This window comes from Tursiops truncatus, chromosome 8, assembly GCF_011762595.2.
Source record: "Tursiops truncatus isolate mTurTru1 chromosome 8, mTurTru1.mat.Y, whole genome shotgun sequence".
In the NCBI taxonomy this organism is placed as follows: Eukaryota; Metazoa; Chordata; class Mammalia; order Artiodactyla; family Delphinidae; genus Tursiops; species Tursiops truncatus.
The window spans coordinates 95,468,880-95,486,581 of record NC_047041.1 but is presented as its reverse complement, the minus strand read 5'-3'; the positions used below and the strand labels follow the sequence as shown (position 1 = coordinate 95,486,581).

The window sequence follows — 17,702 nt, the reverse complement described above, 5'->3', positions numbered from 1 at the left end:
CTGGAGCCTGTGCTCCGCAACGAGAGGCCGCAATAGTGACAGGCCCGTGCACCGCGATGGCCCCCGCTTGCCACAACTAGAGAAAGCCCTCACGCAGAAACGAAGACCCAACACAGCAAAAATTAATTAATTAATTAATAAACTCCTACCCCCAACATCAAAAAAAAAAAAAAAAAAGATATTTCAGTTCAAGTCCCAAGCCTGGAAAAGACCCATGTCCCAGCTCAAGGCCGTCAGGCAGGAGAAGGTCCCTCTATCTAAGGGGATGTTCAGGTTTTTGTTCTATTCAGGTCTTCAACTGATTGGACGAGGCCCACCCACTTTGGGGAATCCCCTAATTCCTAACTGGGCCAGATTTTGAGGTTGAAAACCCCCTTCAAAAGCAACTTTTCAGAGCTTCCCTGGTGGCGCAGTGGTTGAGAGTCCGCTTGCTGATGCAGGGGGACACGGGTGCGTGCCCTGGTCCACGAAGATCCCACATGCCGTGGAGCGACTGGGCCCGTGAGCCGTGGCCGCTGAGCCTGCGCGTCCGGAGCCTGTGCTCCGCAACGGTAGAGGCCACAACGGTGAGAGGCCCGCGTTACCAAAAAAAAAAAAAAAAAGGAAAAAAAAAAAGCTCCCTTTCAGTTACCCGTCAGATTAGGACTACATTTCCCAAGGGCCCTGCGGGGCGCTCTCGTATTTTCTCCCTCTCCTTTTAATTTGTTATCCAGGCCCCGCCCCACTGCTCGTGCCAGCCAATAGCGAATTCGCCTCTCGCTCCGGCATCAACAGGACTGGGGCGAGAACATTTCAGGAGCCGTGGGGGCGGGTCCTGTGGTCTCGGCTTCATCTTTTAATTCGGAGAAGCAGTTTCGCCGTGGCAACTGACCCAAGCTAATTTCGTCAAGAGTCAGGACTTGGAGAAGGAGTCTGGCACTAATCAAGAGCAGGCGTGAAGAGAGATAATAATAACCTTTCGCCCCGGCTACTGCCCAGTCTGATCTTCGGCCTTCTCCTGCAGGGGGTGAATCTGCTGCCGAAACTCGAGAGTCCAGTGACTCGGCAGGAGAAGATGGCGACCGTGTGGGATGAGGCTGAGGTGGGCGCCGGGAGAGCTGGGGGCTCTGGAGCTGGGGCCAGTGGAGAGACGCACGTGGCGGAAGCGGAGGCGGTGGCTGGGGGGGTTTCAAGGTCTAGCCCGGTCCCGGGGTTGGTACCGCTTGGGATGTGGGCAGGCGTCCCGACTCCTCCATTCTGGTTTTATGGGCGGGGAGTGGGCTAACTGAGGCTGTGAGTGGGCTTACTCGCAGTCCTGAGTTAACTAACCTAACTTTAAGAAAGACGAATTTGTTTTGCACAGCAAGATGGAATCGGGGAGGAGGTACTCAAGATGTCCACAGAAGAGATCATCCAGCGCACACGGCTGCTGGACAGTGAAATCAAGGTGGGCGCACAGCCCCTATGTCAGGCAGTGAAGCCCGCACACAGCAGGCCCTGGTGATCCACCTGCCACGCTCACGTCGTTCTTCGCCTCCCTCGGCGAGGCGTGGGGACCGCGGTTTCCTTCTTGGACCAGGAAAAAAGAAAACTAAGCTTTAAAAGGGACCAGAAGAGGGACAGGGTGATGGGAAACCAGGCCTGAGAGAAGGAATCATCAGACTGCCTTTCCCAGCAAGGTCTTTAAGTATTCCTCTCAAGAATCCTTTTAGGAAATCCCCATTTTACAGATGAGGAAACTGAGGCTCAGAGAGTTTTTGTTTGTTTTACTGTGGTGAAGTACGCAGCCTGTAACAAAGGCAGAACCTAAAATCTGTTTGCGTGACTCAAAATCTGGCTCTTTTCCCTTTAGTACAACTAATACTTCACCAGGAGGTTTCCACACTGGTCTCCTGTTCTGACCTCTGCTGGTTGTGGACACAGGCGCTGAGCATTCAGAGAGCCTTAGAGCTGAGTGAAGGGGGGCAGGAGGGTCCCCCAGGCAGCCTGGATAAGGCTCACCAATTACAAGGCCCTAGGATAAGCTGAGCTAAAGCTGAATATTTGCCTCCAATCACCCTCATCCCAGATCATGAAGAGCGAAGTGTTGCGAGTCACCCACGAGCTCCAAGCCATGAAGGACAAAATCAAAGAGAACAGTGAGAAAATCAAAGTGAACAAGACTCTGCCGTACCTGGTCTCCAACGTCATCGAGGTGTGTGTGTATGTGGAGGGGAAGAGAGGGGTCAGTGGGGCTGGGGACAGCCTGTGATGGGCCCACTGGGGAAAGAGCGGGTGGGTGTTTGGAGGTCTAAACTGCATGTAAGAGCTAAACCTCCTAGGGTTTCCTCTCCAGTGTGCATTTCCAGGGAGATAATATAGGGCATGAAAAAGCCTTGGAAGCCTCGCATGTTTCCTTTTCTGCTGGTTATTTTTCCCTGGGGGTACATGAGTTCTGCAGAGAAGCAACACCTGAGCAGAGGTCTTACTAATCTGGTTTATTAACCACACCTTTGCTGGGCTCAGGGCTGGTCTGCGGAGTGAGGTAGGGACGGCCAGCCCTGCCAGTGTTGAGATTGTCGCAGCCTCAGAAGCACTGGGCTCTGGAGAGTTCAAGGAACTGAGCTGGGCTTGATCTGAGCTTTTTCCTTTCCCAGCTCCTAGATGTTGATCCCAACGATCAAGAGGAAGATGGTGCCAATATTGACCTGGATTCCCAGAGGAAGGGCAAGTGTGCAGTGATCAAAACCTCTACACGACAGGTGAGGCTGGCCCAGCCATAGGAGAACTGAGGAGGGTGAGGGGTGGATGTGGGACAGGGAGCCTTACTAAGGGCAGTAACTGAGGCTGCACCTGGAATCTTCCCTACAGACATACTTCCTGCCTGTGATTGGGTTGGTGGATGCTGAAAAGCTGAAGCCAGGAGACTTGGTGGTGAGTGGTGTCCCTGAGCCCAGGCAGGGCTTTTCCAGCGAGGTTTCTCCCACTGACTAGCTGACCCCCTGCCCCAGGCCCACGTCATTGTTGGTCCTGAATGTCTGCAGAGCAGCCTGCAGAGTCTGAGAGCATGTCTGCCTGCTCTTTGATTCTTGTGTTGCCCACTCTCCTATCTTGCCTTTCATTCTGTAGACAACTGTCACCCAGCCACTTAGGTAGGCCTTGAGCTGAGACAACTCTGAAATCTTTGTGCTGTGTCCCCAGGGTGTGAACAAAGACTCCTATCTGATCCTGGAGACCCTGCCCACAGAGTACGACTCGCGGGTGAAGGCCATGGAGGTGGACGAGAGGCCCACAGAGCAATACAGTGACATTGGGGGCCTGGATAAGCAGATTCAGGAGGTGAAGGAGGCATGGCAGCCTCACCAGCCTTTTGTATTTCTCTACTTCAGTGACCAGAGCACTTTACCCCAGTGTGCCTCTTATCCTCATAGCATCCTAGGGAGGCAAGGAGGAGACCATGTAACAGTTTAGGAGATTGAGATCTCCTAAACTGAATGACTTGCCCAGGATCACAGAAGGTTAGGGCCAGAGCCAGGACTGGAACTCAGGCTCCTTTTTCTTGGCCCAGTGTCTTTTCTGCCACATCCATCTGTTCCCGGGGAGTCCAGAGCCAGCCGTGGTGGGAGCGAGCATTCTGTGTCCTCTGGATGTGGGGGAAGGAGAGGGCAGTGTCTCTGAATTGGAGTAGGAGGGTTACAGGTAGGGGTTGAAGCTATTCAGCGTTGGACTGTAGGAGCCCACAGGGCTTCACTGTCCTCACCCAGGACTTCTTCCTGGCAGCTGGTGGAGGCCATCGTCCTGCCAATGAACCACAAGGAGAAGTTTGAGAACTTAGGGATCCAGCCTCCAAAGGGGGTGCTAATGTACGGGCCCCCAGGTACGGGGAAGACCCTGCTGGCCCGGGCCTGTGCTGCACAGACCAAGGTGAGTGCTTTGGGAGGGATGAGGAGGCCAAAGCTCTGCCAATGGGCTCAGATCGAAGGGGCTTCTCGTCGCGCCTTTGGCCTGATCTGTCAACCCCACCCCCGCCCCAGGCCACCTTCCTGAAGCTGGCTGGCCCCCAGCTGGTGCAGATGTTCATTGGGGACGGTGCCAAGCTAGTCCGGGATGCCTTTGCCCTGGCCAAGGAGAAGGCTCCATCCATCATCTTCATCGATGAGCTGGACGCCATCGGCACCAAGCGGTGAGGGGGTGCTGAGTGCCACCAAGGGGGTTGTTGCCAATTCCAGCTCTCCCGCCCTGTTCCCTCCTCCCCCGGGATGGTGGAGGCTCTGTTCTTGTGGTTGTACTTCTTAAGTTCTCTTCTAAGTAGCCTCCCTGCTTCGTTTCTTTTCCCCTGACCATCCTTTCTCCTCACAGCTACCAGCATGTTCCTTTCACAACTTCACTCAGCTGCACCCACAGTCCCTCACGCAAACAGATCCTGCTTTTCCTTCCTGGGCCTCCCCATTGCTTCTTGGGATAAATGCTGGGCTTGCCGTGGCCTGCAAGGCCCCCGCGTGGCTGCCCCTGCTCCCCTCCAGCTTCATCCTGTCCCTGCCTTCCCCGTCCCTCTGGCTTCCCTCCACAGTGCCCCCTCAGTTTGCAGGCCCAGTCTGGTGGGAGAGATTTTGCACCTGCTCTTTCCTCTCTGGAATGTGCTTTTCTTTTTCCCCTGTTCTCCATTGGCTGGTTGCCCAGCCGATGTGTTTTCAGCCTTCAGATCTCAGCCTGAGGGGACACTTCCTCAGGGACGCTTGCCTGGGCTCCCTGTCACGTGCCAAGTCTGGGCCAGACCTTTGTATTTCTAAGTTTTAGCTCAGATATGATGACACATTCATTAGGGGCATGGGCCAGGCAGTGGATTTCGCTCACTGTTTTATCTTAAGCCCAGCACCTGATCCCAGGAGCTTCTCCAGTCCCTGACACGATTTCTGTGCTGGTCCCTGGGCTGGGGGCCCCAAGTTGAGTGAGACTTTTCCCTGCCCTGGATGGGTTGGGTTGGGCTTCTGGTGGTAGAGGAGAGGAGGGCTCTCCCTGAGCTGTGTCCTCACCAGTGTGTTGGACCTCCTGTGTGCCCCAGCTTTGACAGTGAGAAGGCCGGGGACCGGGAGGTGCAGAGGACGATGCTGGAGCTTCTGAACCAGCTGGACGGGTTCCAGCCGAACACCCAAGTGAAGGTGAGTATTGTCACTTCACAGGTGAAGAACGTGGGGCTTAGAGGTCAGGGGATCTTCTCTGTCATCTAGCTGATGGAGCTAGAATTAGAATTGGGGTCGGTGTTGAATATTCCCTGCCGTTTCATATGGACCCTGAGCTACCTCTTTGCCCGTCGTGGCCATGACTGTTGCCTGTCTGTGAACCCTTCAAGTTTCTGCTTCTCCTGTTGCTCAGGTAATTGCAGCCACTAACAGGGTGGACATCCTGGACCCTGCCCTGCTCCGCTCAGGCCGCCTGGACCGCAAGATTGAGTTCCCGATGCCCAACGAGGAGGCCCGGGCCAGAATCATGCAGATCCACTCCCGAAAGATGAATGTCAGGTGGGCAAAGACACGAGCAAGGCGCTGAGACCTGAAGGGGCAGCAGCAGAGCTGTCTCTGTCCTCTTTGTACTGACCTTCCCCAGGCCTAGCTTCTCCCCCTCTCCATGTCCCTTTCACACCGAGCACTGTTCCACACGCTGGCCTCCATTTCTCCCCAGGTGCCCGACAGAGAATCGTGCTGGGGCCCAGGCCCCAACTGAAGGTGCTCTGCTCCTTCGGGCCCACCTGCACACCCCCCCACACAGCCCTCCCCCATGGTCGGAAGGTGTGCAGGCTGGAGGCCCTGTTTCCTGGCCACCCCTGCCCCAGCAGATGAACGCAGCCCAGCATGGCCCAGGGCAGTCCTGCCAGGGGCCAGGTGGACCTGGGTTCAGATCTGTGTGACCATCAGCAGGTGGCGTGACCTCTCTAAGCCTCAGTTTTCTTATCTGGGACTTGGGGATAAGGGCTCCGACCTCACGGGGTTGCAGCAATGTCAAGTGCAGTACTTGCGCATGAGATCAGTAAGTGGCAGCAGCAGTGCTGTGCTGATGCAGGGCCCGCGCTGCTGGGGAGACAGAGAGATGGCTCTTCTGTCTCCACAACCTCCTGTTCCCCTGCCTCAGGCTGAATTCCCGAGTCTCAGGTGCAGGCTTCTAGAATGCTAGCGCCCAGGAGACACTAGGAGTAGCTTGGTCTAATCTGCTTTGACCTACCTGCGTTCCTCTCCCCCTTGTGTGGAGAAGAGAACAAGGCACAGTGGGGAAGGGAGTCGCCCGTGATGGCGGCGAGTTGACCTCGCTGCTTGACGGAGGCACGTGGGAGGACGTGGGCTCCCCCACCCACTCCCGTAAGTGGCTGAACCCTGTGATACCTCCCCACCTCCCAGCCCTGACGTGAACTACGAGGAGCTGGCCCGCTGTACAGACGACTTCAACGGGGCCCAGTGCAAGGCCGTGTGTGTGGAGGCGGTGAGTGGTGGGCCGAGCGGCTGGGCGCTTTGTGCCTCCTCCCCTGGGCAGGCTGCTGGGGGCTGCTGAGGGGAAGAGGCTGAGAAGGTGGAGGCCTCTGGGAGCTGGGCTGGGGGTCTGGGGAGGCACCCTAGAGCCTGTCTGTGCTGGCTGCAGGGCATGATCGCGCTGCGCAGGGGCGCCACAGAGCTCACCCACGAGGACTACATGGAGGGCATCCTGGAGGTACAGGCCAAGAAGAAAGCCAACCTGCAGTACTACGCCTAAGGGGTCGCCTGCCACACCTGTTCTCTGGCCTCTTGCTGGTTAAAATTCGTAATAAAGGATGGTTTCAGGTTCCTGCCACCACCTGTCTGGCTCGCCTTCCCTGGGCTCTGGGTAGAGGAGTGGGGGCAGATGCAGGAGGCCCCTTCCCCAGGTGCTCCTACCCGAGACAGCCGAGGGCCTCAAACGCCTTGTCGGGGTGAGGCCCACTTGGAGGGGTGGGCGTGTGCCACAGCTGTTCCCCGGGGTCTTCTGCCTCCCCCATCATGTCCCTCCAGACCGCTCTCTCCACACTCCCTGACCCGCCTCTCTGAGCTTTTGAGGCCTGTGGTGCTGCCCCCCCTCTAGTATGAGGGGCCTGAAGGGAAGCCAGACTAGTTTTTCCTTCTTTTTTGAATTTCGGTGCTCTGGCCCTAGGCCTCGCTTCCTTATAAAGCCCTGGCTCTGGGTCTTTGCTCCCTTGTTTCCTGGCCCCCAAGCCTCCTGTTTCTCTACACGTTCCTTTTAGCTGTTGGCCCGTTTCCTCTGGCTGAAAAATCAATGTTGAGCAGGATCTACTCCGAGAGCCCTTCTAGGCCTAAGCGTGGTCATGCTGTGTTCTCTCCCACCCCCAGTTCTGCCGTCAGCCCCACATCCCGTCAGTTTCCTTTACCATCTTGGTGGTCCTCTTCTGTCTACCAGCCTTCCAGCTCCCCGACCTGGAACCTGACCTCGTGGTTCACCGTTCACTGAGCGCTCACCCTGAGCCACATGCTATGCAGGTCGTGTGCATGGTTTTATCTAGTTAATCACAGCAACTACCAATAGGGTAGCCCCGCTTTAGAGATGCATTTCGAGCAACTGGGCCAGGATTGCACAACTCTTAGATGGCATAGCTAGGCTTCAAACCCAGGACTAAGAATAAAGCCTGGTTTATGTTGTGCTGTCTTAGCAGCTTTAACCACCCCCTGAATGGCCTTTCAAAGCAGCAGCCCTTTAGAACTCTCCATCAGCTCTCACTTGCCCCCTGGCAGAAGCCCTTTACCCTCCTTTTCCCATTACCTCCCCTGAAGGGACATGCCCACAGTCACAGAGCTACTGACTGCCGGCCTGTCTGGAGTTCCCCTCTCTCTAGTCCCACCGCCTCCAAGCCGCCATCCTGAGTGTCAGGGTGCACCCCCATTGCGCTCTCCTTGGTGATCCCACTGACTTCCCATCCCCCGGAGAAGCCCCAGCACAGCCTCGGAAGTGCTCTTGTTCTGGCCCTGTCCTGGGCTTAGCTGCCCCCGCTCCTGCATCTCTCACCCCGACCCCCCGCGCCCACCTGCGTGAAGCTGCGAGCACCACCCTCACCCCTGACCTTGGGGTCCTCATTTATAAATGGGGCCCCACTGCCTCCTTCAGCGGGCAGAGTGCCATGACTGCACGTGCAACTGTCACCCAACACACGAGGAGCCCCAGGGCCTGCTCAGGGGAGGCAGGGACTGCCAGGACAGCCCTGGGTTCCTTCCTCGCTTCTGTCAGGCCACCAGGTCCTGGGCGTGTCACAATCAGGTGAAGCAGAGCCCTTTTTGCTGAAAATACTGAGTCAGGCACTCCCAGCTGAGGATACAGCCCATCTGGGCTTCACAGCCTCCGTGATATGGCGCAGACACGCTGTCCGCCAACAGCCTGCTGAAGGTAGGAGAGGAAGTGGGACTCCACTTCCCCCTTCTGCTCTCTCCTAGCAGCACTGGGGAAGCAGCTCCCCCTGGGCCTGATGCTGTCTTCATTCTCAGCATATTCACTGGCGGTGAGGGTATGGTTTAGAATAAAGATCTCATTTTTCCTTTTTCTTTCTTTTTAATGAAAAATAACTTATTTCATAGAGGCCAAACCTGGAGATGACTTTGTGGATGGAGCTCCCTTCCGCGGTTAAAATTACTCAGGGGGCAGGCCAGGAAAAAGCCCTTGGTTCATAGGTCTATGAGGACACCACCCTTGGGGGTGACGCGGGCTATAATGGCCTAGAGCCAGGCTTGTTTTAGTGGCATAAAAAGCTAACAACAAAATAAACCAGGGAAACATGAAATGTATACCCTGTTGTGAGAAGCACCCCAAAAGTAACAGCTCAGAGACGAAGCAGGAGGCCCAGAGGGCGGGGATGATGATGGAGACCAGCTGGGCGGCCTGCGGGAGCTGGGCCCGCAGAGCAGCCAAACTGGCCGGAGCACGGGGTGGCCGGAAAAGCCCTGCTTGACCATGGGCTCTGGGACGCAGAACAGAGGCAGCCGGTTTGTGTGTATTTATTTGCATCTCATCTATGGAACAGGTATTTACAGATACAAATGGAACCACAGCAAAGCTGCCGTAAAACCATTCAGACCCTCTCGATGGCTACTTCTCAAGGCGCCCACGGTCAAGTAGCAGGGCTGGAGCCTGGCTGTGGAGTGGGCCAGCTGAGTACCTGGGCGTCAGCCAAGGGAAATAGCTGGGGATTATGGCTTCAGCATCCCCAGAGCACATTCCTGAGTGCTGACAGTGTGCAGCCCTCGCCACCCCCGCCGAGCCCCGCCCACAGTGGGACAGGAAAAGGGGCCCGCGCCGGGGGCGGGGGCGGGGTGGTGGCAGCCACTGCTCCCTCTTCCTGCCCTCCGAGTGTCTGCCTGGACCCTGTGCTGGCACGAGCACCCCTGAGCCGACTGGGAAGCCTCTGGCCCGGGGCTGCTCGCTGCCCTGCTGGCTGCTGTTTGGCAGCTGGAGGTGGCAGAGCCGCGGGCGTTGCCAGGGAGCATTCCCTGGGGGAACAGAAGCTGGGCCAGGGCAAGCAGCCGCGGGGAAAAGGTCTTAGAAAGCATCTCCCGGCTCCATGCTGGGAGGGGTAGGACTGTCAGTGCTGAGTGGCGCTGGGGGCTACACGAGCACCTGCCTCTCCTTTCTTTGGCCTTGGAGCTGGTGAAGGAAGGGCCAGAACACTGGACACAGCAGAGAGGAGGCACCCCAGCCTCGGTTCCTGGCTGCCCAGGGCTGCGTGCATGTGCAGAGGTTCACTCCCTCAGGCCAGGGACCCATGAGGCCCCAGCAGGAGACAGCTCTGGGGCTCCCTGCAGCCCTGGGCTCCTTGGGCTGCTCCCACTCCTCCTGGCGTCCTGGTGGGCAGAGGCCTCTGCTTGGGACCAGTGTTCCTGTTCCTCACTGCCGACTCCAGCGGGTGCAAGGTGACGGGGGGCCAAGGAGAGAAGACCGCAGTGTGGCTGGGGGCAGGCATGGGCATCGGGCCCTGGGCCCAGCACACAAGGGATCACAGTGTCGGTCTTGCACACGGTCACATGCACACCACACACACACCCCGTCCTCTTGTCAGTTAGGAGGACTCGCTCGCTGTCACACACACAGACACACACACACACACACACACACACACACACACACACACACACACACACACACACACACACACACACACACACACACACACACACACACACACACACACGGTCACACACAGAGTTGATCTGAGTCTATTATTGCTGTGCAGGGGGTGGGGCGTCAGGGACAGTTACTCGACGAAGACCGAGAACAGCACCATCACCACAATGCCCGTGCAGAGCAGAAGCACTTGCTGCAGAGAGCGCCTGTGGGGAGAGGGGCAGGGGCTCAGGGGGTGGCGCTGGCCGAGATGCCGGGGACAGAGGCCCTGCGAATGGCAGTGCCAGTGGGTAGCTCACCATGGGTCATCTTCCTCCAAGAGGTCGGGCAGCACGTTCACCAGGGCGATGTAGAGAAAGCCGCCAGAGGTGAAGGGCAGGATCCAGGCCACGGTCTCCTCTGCAGCAGGAGAAGCCCTGACTGGCTGGGAGTCCAGGGGAGCCATGTGTACTACACTCCCTCCCGCGGGGTGGATGGGGGGCAGAATCTGGCCTGGACACCAGGGTCAGGGCAGCTGTGCCCTTTGGCTGGGGCCCCTCTGCTGACCGCCACCACCCACCACGCCCGTACCTACTCCCTTGGGGGACTGAGTACAGATGGCGAAGCAGGCGCCCAGCAGGCCCCCCAAGGCCGTCGAGAGCTGCAGCTTGGCTGCGCTCCATCGGTCAAAGCCGGCCCGGAGCAGGATGGCAAAGTCGCTCACCTGAGGGGAGGTCCAGACGATCACTCTGGGCCCCAGTGGGGCCAGATCCCCTGAGCATCTCAGGCACGGACACACACAACGAGCCCCCTGCACCCGCCCTGTAGCTGGGACCACCCCGTGCCCCAGCCCGCATCCCCTCGGCTGGGCCCCCCGTCCCGAGGATGCTGGAGCACAGCTGAAACGGTGGCTGCAGCCTAGTAGCTGAGCAGCTCCAGGCCTCTGTGGTCCAGCCGCCCAAGCCCACCACTGCTGGGTAGTCCCACCCCGAATCCCTGCCCCCAGCTCCACGCCCACATGGCCGATCACGGGAACCCTCTGGCACTCACCTCATGGGGGATCTCATGCAGGAGGATGGCCATGGTGGTCAGGAGCCCGATCTGCAGGGAGGGGAGGAGTCTGTGGGGTCTGTGCCGAGGGCTAGGGCACCCACTTGTCCGCTCATTCTACAAACATTTACTCTGCTCTGGGTGCCCTGGCTGGGTACCATCTGGCTGCTAGAAATATCGCAGCGAATAAAACAGACAAGGAACCTGCCCCCAAGAAGCTAACAGCCTGGAGTGGAGAGGCAAGGATTGAGTAAACAGACAAAGAACCATGTGATTACACACCATGACAGGTGCTATGGGGAAAGGATGGACTGGGTGCCGTGGGACATGATGGGCCTGAGATGAGGGGTCAGCAAAGGCCTCCTTGAGAACGTGCACTTTAAGCTGAAGCCTGAAGGATGAGGAGCTAGCAGTTCAAAGAGTGGAAGAAAGAACATTCTAAGCAGAGGCAACAGTGAGTTGGAGGCTACCAGAGGGGACAGAGGTTGGCCAGTTCAAGAGTAGGCAGACCCTGGGGCCAAAGCGCAGAGGGCAGAGGGAGGAGGAGGTGGGGGGGGGAGAAGCATCTAGAAGCAGGCAGGGGCCAAGCATAGCAGCCTGGCAGAAGCCCGTGATCCCAACAAGGAGTGTTCGCAGCAAGAACAGACCAGTCGGTGGTGGAGACAGAAGGAGGCCGTGTCCAGGAGAGCAGCAGGGAGGCGTAAATGAGGGTGCTGTGATGGAGGGAGCAAGGAGATGCCTGGGGACCTATTCTGGAGGCAGAGCCCACTGGTTAACGCAGGCACCACCCTTCCCAGCAAAGAGCCTGGGTCCCACTGCCCCAGCCCCACTCACCTTCTTGCTCACAAGGAAGCTGGCAGCCACAGCCAGCCCGTGGGTGAAGTTGTCTATGGTGTTGGCCAGCAGGTTGAGATAGCCACTGACCTGGGTGAGGGGAGAGAAAGCTGGGTTGTGCCGGGCAGGCAGGGCTGAGTTGGGCCGGCCACTTGGGGTGGGGCGGCTGCAGGAGGAGGGGGCCCTGGGCGGGCCACTCACTTTGATGTTCCGGACCACGGCGCTCAGGCCGGGCCCTGCAGCTGGCTGGGCCAGATGGTGGCCTCCACTGAGCGCGGCCGCAGCTGCAGGGTCTTTGCTGGGGGCCTAGGGCCAGGAGAAGGAGGGAGACGTGACATTAGATGCCCCCCACTCGGCCAGGGTGGACAGAAAGGACAGAAAGATGGAGAACAGATAAAAAGGGAACACCCCTTTTACCTGGCTGGACTCTGCTGCTCAGTCAGCCGGGTGCCCCCAAACCCAGCAGACCCTCTGCCTCCCGCACTGCTCTCACTCTTAGTCTATGAGAACAAGCCACGGCAGGGGCTGATGCCCAGATCCTTCCAAACAAGCTGGCCCAGCCTCCCAGAGCTCCCAGGAAAGGGCCAAGAGACCCTCTTTTCAGGGCTTGACTCAGAACTTGGGCCTCCAGGCCCTGGCACCACCACAGAGCAGAGGCTGACCTGTGTAGCCTCTGGGGTTTTGGGCTCACCTGGCTAGTCTCCTCCTCCTTGCTGTCCAAGAACATCTTCTCCAGCGCCAGGAAGGTCAGGAAGCCAGCAATGACCCACAGTCCCAGTTGCTGTTGCTGCTGCAGGCTCTGCCCCTCACCACCTGCAGGGGGCAGCACTGACACACCAGGCCAAGCCAGGGCATAGAAGGGGGCTCCTTGGGATGGGACCTAGTCCAGGGCAGTGACAGGGGCAGGGTGCCAGGACTGGCTGGTGGGGCAGTTGGGCCCCAGGAACTCCCATAGGGACCAGGGCACTGGGACCAGGACAAGTTCCCTGGCAGACGTCCAGAACCCCCTCACAGTCATTCTGCAGAGCAGGCAGGGCCTAGGCCATCCCTGGGCATGGGCACCAGTTCCCACCTATCGCCTGCCACCCTCCTGCCCCCGGCCTGTGGTCTCACTCACCAGGGCTGGCACTGTACGTGCAGGCCCACGCCTCGGGCAGCAGGTGGAGAAACACATTGCCCAGGAGTCCCCCCAAGGCGAAGCTGAGCAGCTGCTTCAGGCGCCGGGCCCCAGCTACAAGGCAGAGATGTGGGACCTGGGGGCTGGGGCACCAGAGCCTCTGGCCTGACCTCTGCCCCACCCAGCTCACTGGGCTCCTAGTGTGGTCCCAACCGGACTGCAAGTCTCTAGAAGGCTGCACATGGGCTGCTGGCCTTCCTGGGTCCCCAACCCTTCAGTCCCAGTAAGGGCTGGTGCCCAGCAGGAATACACCACGACCTGCGGGCCGACTGTGGAGCCACTACTGCTTCAGGGTTAAGAGACTGGGCTTCAGAGCCTGACAGGTCCCAGCTCCCCAACCCACCAGCTGGTAACCTTGGGCAGATTACTTCTGGGACTCAATTTCATCATCTGTAAACTGGGGACAATTGTATCTATCTGACAGGGATCTTGTGTGAATTAAACCAGCGGTCCCCAACCTTTTTGGCAACAGGGACCGGTTTCGTGGAAAACGATTTTCCCACGGACGGGGGTGGTAATGCGAGCGAGGGGGAGCGGCAGATGAAGCTTCGCTCGCTCGCCCACCGCTCACCTGCTGTGCGGCCCGGGGGTCGGGGACCCCTGAATTAAACAACAATACATATAGCAAGGGCTTATGAAGTGGGAATGTTTCTCTTCTCAGCCACTGTTACTCTCAGAAAAGTGGCAGAGATTTGAGGACTTGTGCAGACGTGCAACATCCAGAGTTAGAAGTGCCCTGAGGGGGCCTTTGGTTTGATAGACAAACTGAGGCCCAGAAGGAAGAGGCAGCTTGGTGGTGGGGTGGGGTCCCAGGGGGAAGCTGCTGCTTCCAGGCTGTGTGCCCTTGGGCTCCTCCAAGAACTTCTCTGTGCCTGTGCTTCCCCATTTGTAAAATAGAGCTAATAATCCAAGTCCTCCCTAGGTGGACCTCTCAGGGATGCTATGAGAGGGGCTGAACTGATACACAGGCCAAGACAGCAAAAGAGGGCCCTGTTCACAGCTGGGGCACTAGCCCTCAGCCCAGTGCCTGGCACAGTTGCGTTCATAACCATCTGTTGAATGAACAGTTCCTGGAGCCTGGCAGGCAGTACGAGCCCCTGGAGGACCCTCATTTCAAAGATTCCCGGGGCCTGCTCCAGACCTACTATGTCATACTCTTGGGTGGGGGTGACAGGCACCTGCGTTTTTAGCAGCTCCCCATCTGATCTTCTTTAGCTTTCATTATAGCATGTCACCTATGGACACGTGCGCAGCCAAGGAAGAGCCTTTGCCAGGCCTGCACCCACCTCCCAGCCCCCCTCTCCAGAGGCAGGCCAGCTACCAGCCTCTCGCGTGTTCTTGGGTGAGGCCGCCCCAGGGGCTCTGGGTCTGAGCGCCCTCTTGCACTGTGAGCAGGGACTGAAGCGAGAGGCAGCGCGACGCCCAGCACTGGCTCGCGAACATGGAGCCCCGTCCCTGCACCGGGGCCGTCTCCTAAGTGCTATGCCGACGTTAGTTCATTTAATCATCACAATAACACCTATGAGGTAGATACTATTATTATCCTCATGTTTAAGGTTGGGAGCTTAAGGCAGAGAGAAGTTAAGGAACTTGCCCAATACCACCCAACTGGTAAGTGGCAGAGCCAAGATTTGAACCCAGGCATCCCAGCATCCGATTTCCAGCCTTGTTTCTTGCTTCCCAGTGAATGTTTGCTGACTTTCATCTTTCAGAATAAACAGATGCACAAACAAATGAGCACGGCGCACCCTGGCTCACTGGACCAAGGTGAGGAATTGTGCTGGGTCCCCACCCTCCACCAGACACACTGCCACTCGGGACCAGAGACCCGGCTCTCCCAGGAAGAGCAGCAGCATGTTTCCCGCGCCATCGGCTGCCCCTCGGTGCCAGAGGAGGGTCACTCACCTTCTGAGCGCAGCGTGGTCCCCATCTCCAAGGGAATGACGAGCAACGGGAAGACCCCGCTGAGCCCCACCATGAGTGAGCCCAGGAGGGAGCAGATCCACGTGTCCAGCCGCTCGCCACTCAGCAGGGCCCCCCAGGACTCGCTTTCCTTATTGTCCAGGCGACAGGCCGCTGCCACCCCCCGGCTCCGGAAGGCCTGCTGGGAACCCCCAGCCCCTCCCAGGAGCTCCAGGGCAAGAGCAGCGAGGAAGAGGAGCCTCTGTCCCGCCATGCCACAACCAGGGCAGGGACATCCAGGCATGCCACGTGCTGAAAAACACAAAGGCCACTTACGTGTGCTGCCACCCTTGGCCGCACACCTGCTTAGGAAACGTGGCATCTTAACCCTCCCCCCACTCCCAGTGGCCACGGCACCTGCCCTCCTGCTTGCCTCCCCCAGGGCCTCTGAGGATCCCAATGATGGGTGCACAGAGCAAAAGGGCTCTGCTCCGCCACACCCCACCCCCAAGGAGCACACATTTTTTCCTCGGGAGCCAGTTCCAGGCTGTGTGTCAGCCTGTCCGCCTGAGGCTAAACTTTCCTTAATGACAGGGTGAGGCGCTGGCTGGGTTCCCCTCAGACACCGGTAGGCCCGGCCCAGCTGGGTGTCTGGCTGCCAGGGGAGGCTTCGCTGCCAGGATGCGCCCCAGTGAGGACACCCCCAGGGATGGCGGCCAGCACAGTCTAGCTTGATGGGGCAATGTTAGGAGGTGCAGGTGGGGAAACCAAGCAGCTGAGCTAGTTCAAGACCATCAGGGCTTTTTCCTAGGAAATGAGTCCAATATCGCTGGGGCACGGAGACAGCCAGGAGGTGGGAACGAAGAGAGGATTCTTCAGCTAGGAGCTGCCTCACAGATGTGCAGAGCACAGGCTTTGAAGACCCGCCCTTGACTTTGTGCTCTGCATTTACAGCTGCTTGACTGCGGACAAGTCCCTAGAGCCCTTCTCTGAGCCTCAGTCTCCTCGTCTGTAGCAGGGAGATGAGTATTGCCTCCCTCACACAGTGGTGAAAATGAGATGAGCTTGCTAATTAGGTGAGCGTGCCTGGCACGGAGGAGGCACAGAGAACCCTCCTTATGTTGCGGGAGCCCAGGAGCACCAGGCAGCAAGAGTGTACCCAGCAGGCGGATCACAGGATCTGGATGTGAGTCAACCAAGACGGAAGTTCAACCTGGAAACTCAGGCATGAGGTTTAAATGTGGTCTGCCCTCCCTCATGCTGGCTGTGACCTTGAGCCAGTGATGTCCTTGCCTCAGTTTCCTCATCTGCTGATGGAGGTGGGAGGGAGGGAAAGCAGCTGGAAAAGATGCTCGGGTCTAGGACCTCCAGGCCTTAACGGGACCCTGATGAAACCCTCTGGGCTCCACTGGGGACCAAAGGCAGGACTGCGCCAGGCCGGACTTGGAGGCAGAGGCGGGTCAGGGGACAAGTTTGAGGACAGGAGAGGGGAGGGGACAAGTTTGGGACAGGAGAGGGGGTACCGAGAGAGTCGGAGAGCAGAGGGAAAGCAGAAGCAAGAGCGGGAGAGCCAAGAGTGAGAGAGCCAGAGACGGATGCGGAGGCGGAGAGAGAGGGAGAGATGGGGAGCGACGCGTGGGGAGACAGGGGAGAAGAGCCCAAGGAAGTTTAACTCCCGGGCTCTGGGCGAGAGGCCCAGGTCTGATCTGGACAGGCCGGGTCGGGGGCAAGGGGATCGGCAGAGTCCGTCTCGTCAGGGGCTCTGGCCCTGGGGGTGCGGCGGCCACTCACCGTGCGGCGGCGACGGCGGCGGAGGCGCTCCGGACGGCCCCGGCCATCCAGCTGCGGCACAGCGCCCCGCCCCGGCTCTGCCCCGCCCGGCCTGGCCGCCCGGCCCCCGGCCCGGAGCCGCCCCCAGCGTGCGGCCACGTCACACGGGACCCGTCCGGAACCCGACGCACCGAACGCCGCGGGGTCGTGGGGAGCGGCGGTGGGAGAGCGCTTCCGCCTCGAGGCCATGGGGGACCCGGGAGGCTGGCGCACTTCCGCTCGGGCGGGCCCGGGACGGCGGGGAGGGTCGGGCGGAAGTGGGGGCCCCGCGGGCACCCAGCACAGTCCGGCTGCGCAGGGCGGAGACGGCGGCCCCGCGGTGACCGCGAGCAGTTGGGTGGCCGCGCTTGCGGGTCTGCCCGCCGCTTCCTCTCTCGGGAGGCAGTCCCAGCCGCGGCCGCACGGGGGCGCGCTTTGCTGCCAGACTGCGCCGTCCCGGGACGGGGTCTGGGTAGGAGGATGGCTGCGGCGCTCCTGCTCTGAGTCAGCCCGGCCTGGCTCCTCCATGAGCAAGGGAAAGGGGAAGTGCCTGCCGCAGGGAGGGGCCTAGCCCCGGGAACCTCAGAAGAGGGAATTTTATTCTTACTCATCGAATTATTTTTATGCTTTGGTTTTTCACTGGGAACCTCAGGCCTTTGTCTCCAGGGCTTGTAACCCTTTGGAGTCCAGTGCACGGTGGCCTGACACTGCTGCTGGTAACCCCAAACCTGGGGGAGCAAAGGCTCTGTGCTTCCCTCACCTCAGACTGGGGCAGCAAACAATAGCATTATTATAACTGCAATTTACTGAACACCTACGACGTGCGATTCACTCTGCGTGTATTGTCTCCCTGAATCCTCAGTCTGTCCCT

General features: G+C 58.9%; 2 protein-coding genes across 7 annotated transcripts; one reads left to right on the top strand and one right to left on the bottom strand.

Moving 5' to 3' along the window:
- The first annotated feature begins 897 nt into the window (after nt 1-897).
- On the top strand, nt 898-6,774 carry PSMC3 (proteasome 26S subunit, ATPase 3). Of its 2 annotated transcripts, XM_004313425.4 has the most exons (12): nt 907-1,081; nt 1,343-1,426; nt 2,048-2,173; nt 2,616-2,720; nt 2,830-2,892; nt 3,160-3,297; nt 3,739-3,882; nt 3,993-4,141; nt 5,021-5,117; nt 5,332-5,477; nt 6,348-6,429; nt 6,586-6,774. In XM_004313425.4, exons 1-12 carry the CDS (start codon nt 1,055-1,057, stop codon nt 6,694-6,696), a joined length of 1,272 nt encoding a protein of 423 aa, XP_004313473.1. In that variant the 5' UTR covers nt 907-1,054; the 3' UTR covers nt 6,697-6,774. The 2 variants fall into 2 exon arrangements, with proteins under 2 accessions (XP_073665059.1, XP_004313473.1); XM_073808958.1 differs by lacking the exons at nt 6,348-6,429; nt 6,586-6,774 and adding an exon at nt 5,638-6,272 and having other exon boundaries at nt 898-1,081.
- A 2,167-nt stretch (nt 6,775-8,941) lies between these two features.
- On the bottom strand, nt 8,942-16,947 carry SLC39A13 (solute carrier family 39 member 13). Of its 5 annotated transcripts, none has more exons than XM_033860674.2 (10): nt 16,814-16,947; nt 15,026-15,334; nt 13,061-13,174; nt 12,635-12,756; nt 12,145-12,249; nt 11,944-12,033; nt 11,110-11,160; nt 10,651-10,783; nt 10,380-10,504; nt 8,942-10,286 (listed from the first exon to the last, which is right to left on the bottom strand). In XM_033860674.2, exons 2-9 carry the CDS (start codon nt 15,324-15,326, stop codon nt 10,386-10,388), a joined length of 1,035 nt encoding a protein of 344 aa, XP_033716565.1. In that variant the 5' UTR covers nt 15,327-15,334; nt 16,814-16,947; the 3' UTR covers nt 8,942-10,286; nt 10,380-10,385. The 5 variants fall into 5 exon arrangements, with proteins under 5 accessions (XP_033716565.1, XP_033716564.1, XP_033716568.1 ...); XM_033860673.2 differs by having other exon boundaries at nt 10,380-10,479; XM_033860677.2 differs by having other exon boundaries at nt 10,380-10,479; nt 10,655-10,783.
- Nucleotides 16,948-17,702: the final 755 nt, after the last annotated feature.

What these genes read in the sequence shown, in the direction of transcription:
- SLC39A13 (XM_033860673.2), bottom strand. Translation starts at nt 15,326, where the DNA reads ATGCCTGGATGTCCCTGCCCTGGTTGTGGCATGGCGGGACAGAGGCTC. An exon ending in GACCACGCTGCGCTCAGAAG is followed by an intron (nt 13,175 to 15,025) that starts GTGAGTGACCCT and finishes TCTGCCTTGTAG; the next exon opens with CTGGGGCCCGGCGCCTGAAG. An exon ending in TCAGTCCCCCAAGGGAGTAG is followed by an intron (nt 10,480 to 10,650) that starts GTACGGGCGTGG and finishes CTCCTGCTGCAG; the next exon opens with AGGAGACCGTGGCCTGGATC.
- PSMC3 (XM_073808958.1), top strand. Translation starts at nt 1,055, where the DNA reads ATGGCGACCGTGTGGGATGAGGCTGAG. An exon ending in TGCTGGACAGTGAAATCAAG is followed by an intron (nt 1,427 to 2,047) that starts GTGGGCGCACAG and finishes CCCTCATCCCAG; the next exon opens with ATCATGAAGAGCGAAGTGTT. An exon ending in AGCCGAACACCCAAGTGAAG is followed by an intron (nt 5,118 to 5,331) that starts GTGAGTATTGTC and finishes CCTGTTGCTCAG; the next exon opens with GTAATTGCAGCCACTAACAG.